A 1,834-nucleotide genomic window follows, 5' to 3' on the forward strand; every position below is an offset into this window, starting at 1 on the left:
GGGAATGAGGGCCGGGGGAGTTAGCACCGGCCGTTTGGCACGTCCCACAAGGGCGTGTGGCCTGACTGTGCCCAGGGAGTGGAAATGTCACGAGGAAGATGCCCCAGATCTGGGTTAAGTCTGAAGATGGATGGAGATGTTTGTGATGGGGAAGGGCGGAATTAAGAAAAGGATGTCGCCCAGCTGAGAAGTGGGGAAGGATGCTTTAGGTGAGCGTTTCTTAACTGATTGTTGGGGAGGAGGTGGGGCGGGGGTGGTGTCTATTCTGATGCGCAGTAGTAGATTTCAGCTCCTAGAGGCTCACTTCTTGTTTTGGAGAATGGGGCCTCGACCTTTTTCATCTTGTGAAACCCAGACTCAATGGTAAACTGTTTTGTGATGCCCGGATACCTCAGGAAACACTAAGAGGCATCTCTGGGAGTTCTGGGAGGGCAGAGGTGGGTGCTGACAGTTTTCAGCACTCCCCCCTCAACCTCCATCAGAATATTTAGTTCTTCCCAGCAGCAGCTTGGGCATGGTATAAACATGTTGCTTTGTTTCTGCCCTGGGCAAAGGTGTCACCTCCTTCAGCAGGACAGGGGCTAAGAGGAGTCCCTGTATGGGTAGCTGGAGCCTTCAGGTAGGGGCGGCACAGGCCAGGGCAGGGAGGGGGGAGGGGGGATTACCTTATAAGGACAGGAATAGAGACAAGGACCCAGGCCAACTTCCTGCTTTCCCTACTACCAATCGGTCCCTTTTCCAACACCAGCTAAAAGTAGGGGGGGATGCCAGATGGGCATCTGACCTGGGAAGACGCCAAGAAGGCCAGGACATGAGGCTGCTTGTTTTTCAGAGGAGGACTTTCTAGCTGGACTAACCAGACCTTCGGGTTTCTGCAGCCTGGGTTGGGAAGTGTACTTCTATACCTGCCACACAACCCAGAGAACTGGTCATTTACGTATCAACTAGGAATATTAGAAGTGATCAAAAGTCACAAGCAAGTGCTAGGAATTTTCAAGTGACTTTGTCATACGGGCCAGCGGAGGCACTAACATTGAGACTCCTCAGGTTGGCAATCAAGGACTTTGAATTTGGGTGTCTAGACCTTAGCGGTTCATTAATCTTCCTCCAGTCACAGAATGCCACCTTTTGCCAGATCTTTGCACTCTGGCTTCCTTTGTCCTCATTATCAATTCCAGAGCCTTGATCTCTGCCCCACGTGGTGACCAGAACTGACTGTAACTCATGTTGCCCTCCTCCTCCCTATTTTGTTAGTTTGCTAACAAATATTTGTTGTGTAACAAGTTTGTATACAGCCTTGTTTTGTGCATGTGTGGGGCTAAAAAAGATTCTAGAATCTTCAATACATTCCTGAAACAACTGGAAAACTTTATGGCTGAGTAGAAAGACCCAGGCCCTACAGCCTGTCAGAGCTGAGCCCAAACCCTGGCTTTGTCACTTACAGGCTGGGGACTGTAGGCAAGTTACCCATTGCCTCAGTGTCCAGGTTCTTCCCTTGTAAATGGGAGTCATGATACCTACCTTGCTTCTAATAATCATAAATGGGGTATATACAAGGAGCCTGGACCCAGCAGACACTTACCATTTTATCATCATCTTACCAAGATGTGGCAGCACAATGTGCACCACGGGGACAGAGAGTGCGAGCACCATCAGGACGTAGGTGGGAGCCTGGCCAACGTGGTGAAACCCCATCGCTACTATAAAAAAAAGAAAAAAGAAAAATGCTTTTGGCTGAGCGCGGTGGCTCATGCCTATAATCCCAGCACTTTGGGAAGCTGAGGTGGGCGGATCACCTGAGGTCAGGAGTTTGAGAGCAGCCTGGCCAACATGG

General features: G+C 50.2%; 1 protein-coding gene across 1 annotated transcript in view; it reads left to right on the forward strand.

Annotated features, from left to right (window-relative positions):
• Window positions 1–278: 278 nt before the first annotated feature.
• Window positions 279–1,834, forward strand: part of SUN2 (Sad1 and UNC84 domain containing 2) — a 20,870-nt gene continuing 19,314 nt past the window's right edge. Inside the window, exons 1-2 of the mRNA XM_011964219.1 lie at window positions 279–363; window positions 555–619. Of these exons, the coding sequence (XP_011819609.1) occupies window positions 361–363; window positions 555–619 (68 nt within the window). The 5' untranslated portion in view covers window positions 279–360. The remainder of the gene's footprint in view (window positions 364–554; window positions 620–1,834) is intronic.

The sequence above is a fragment of the Colobus angolensis genome, unplaced genomic scaffold (assembly GCF_000951035.1).
Source record: "Colobus angolensis palliatus isolate OR3802 unplaced genomic scaffold, Cang.pa_1.0 Scaffold65, whole genome shotgun sequence".
NCBI lineage: Eukaryota > Metazoa > Chordata > Mammalia > Primates > Cercopithecidae > Colobus > Colobus angolensis.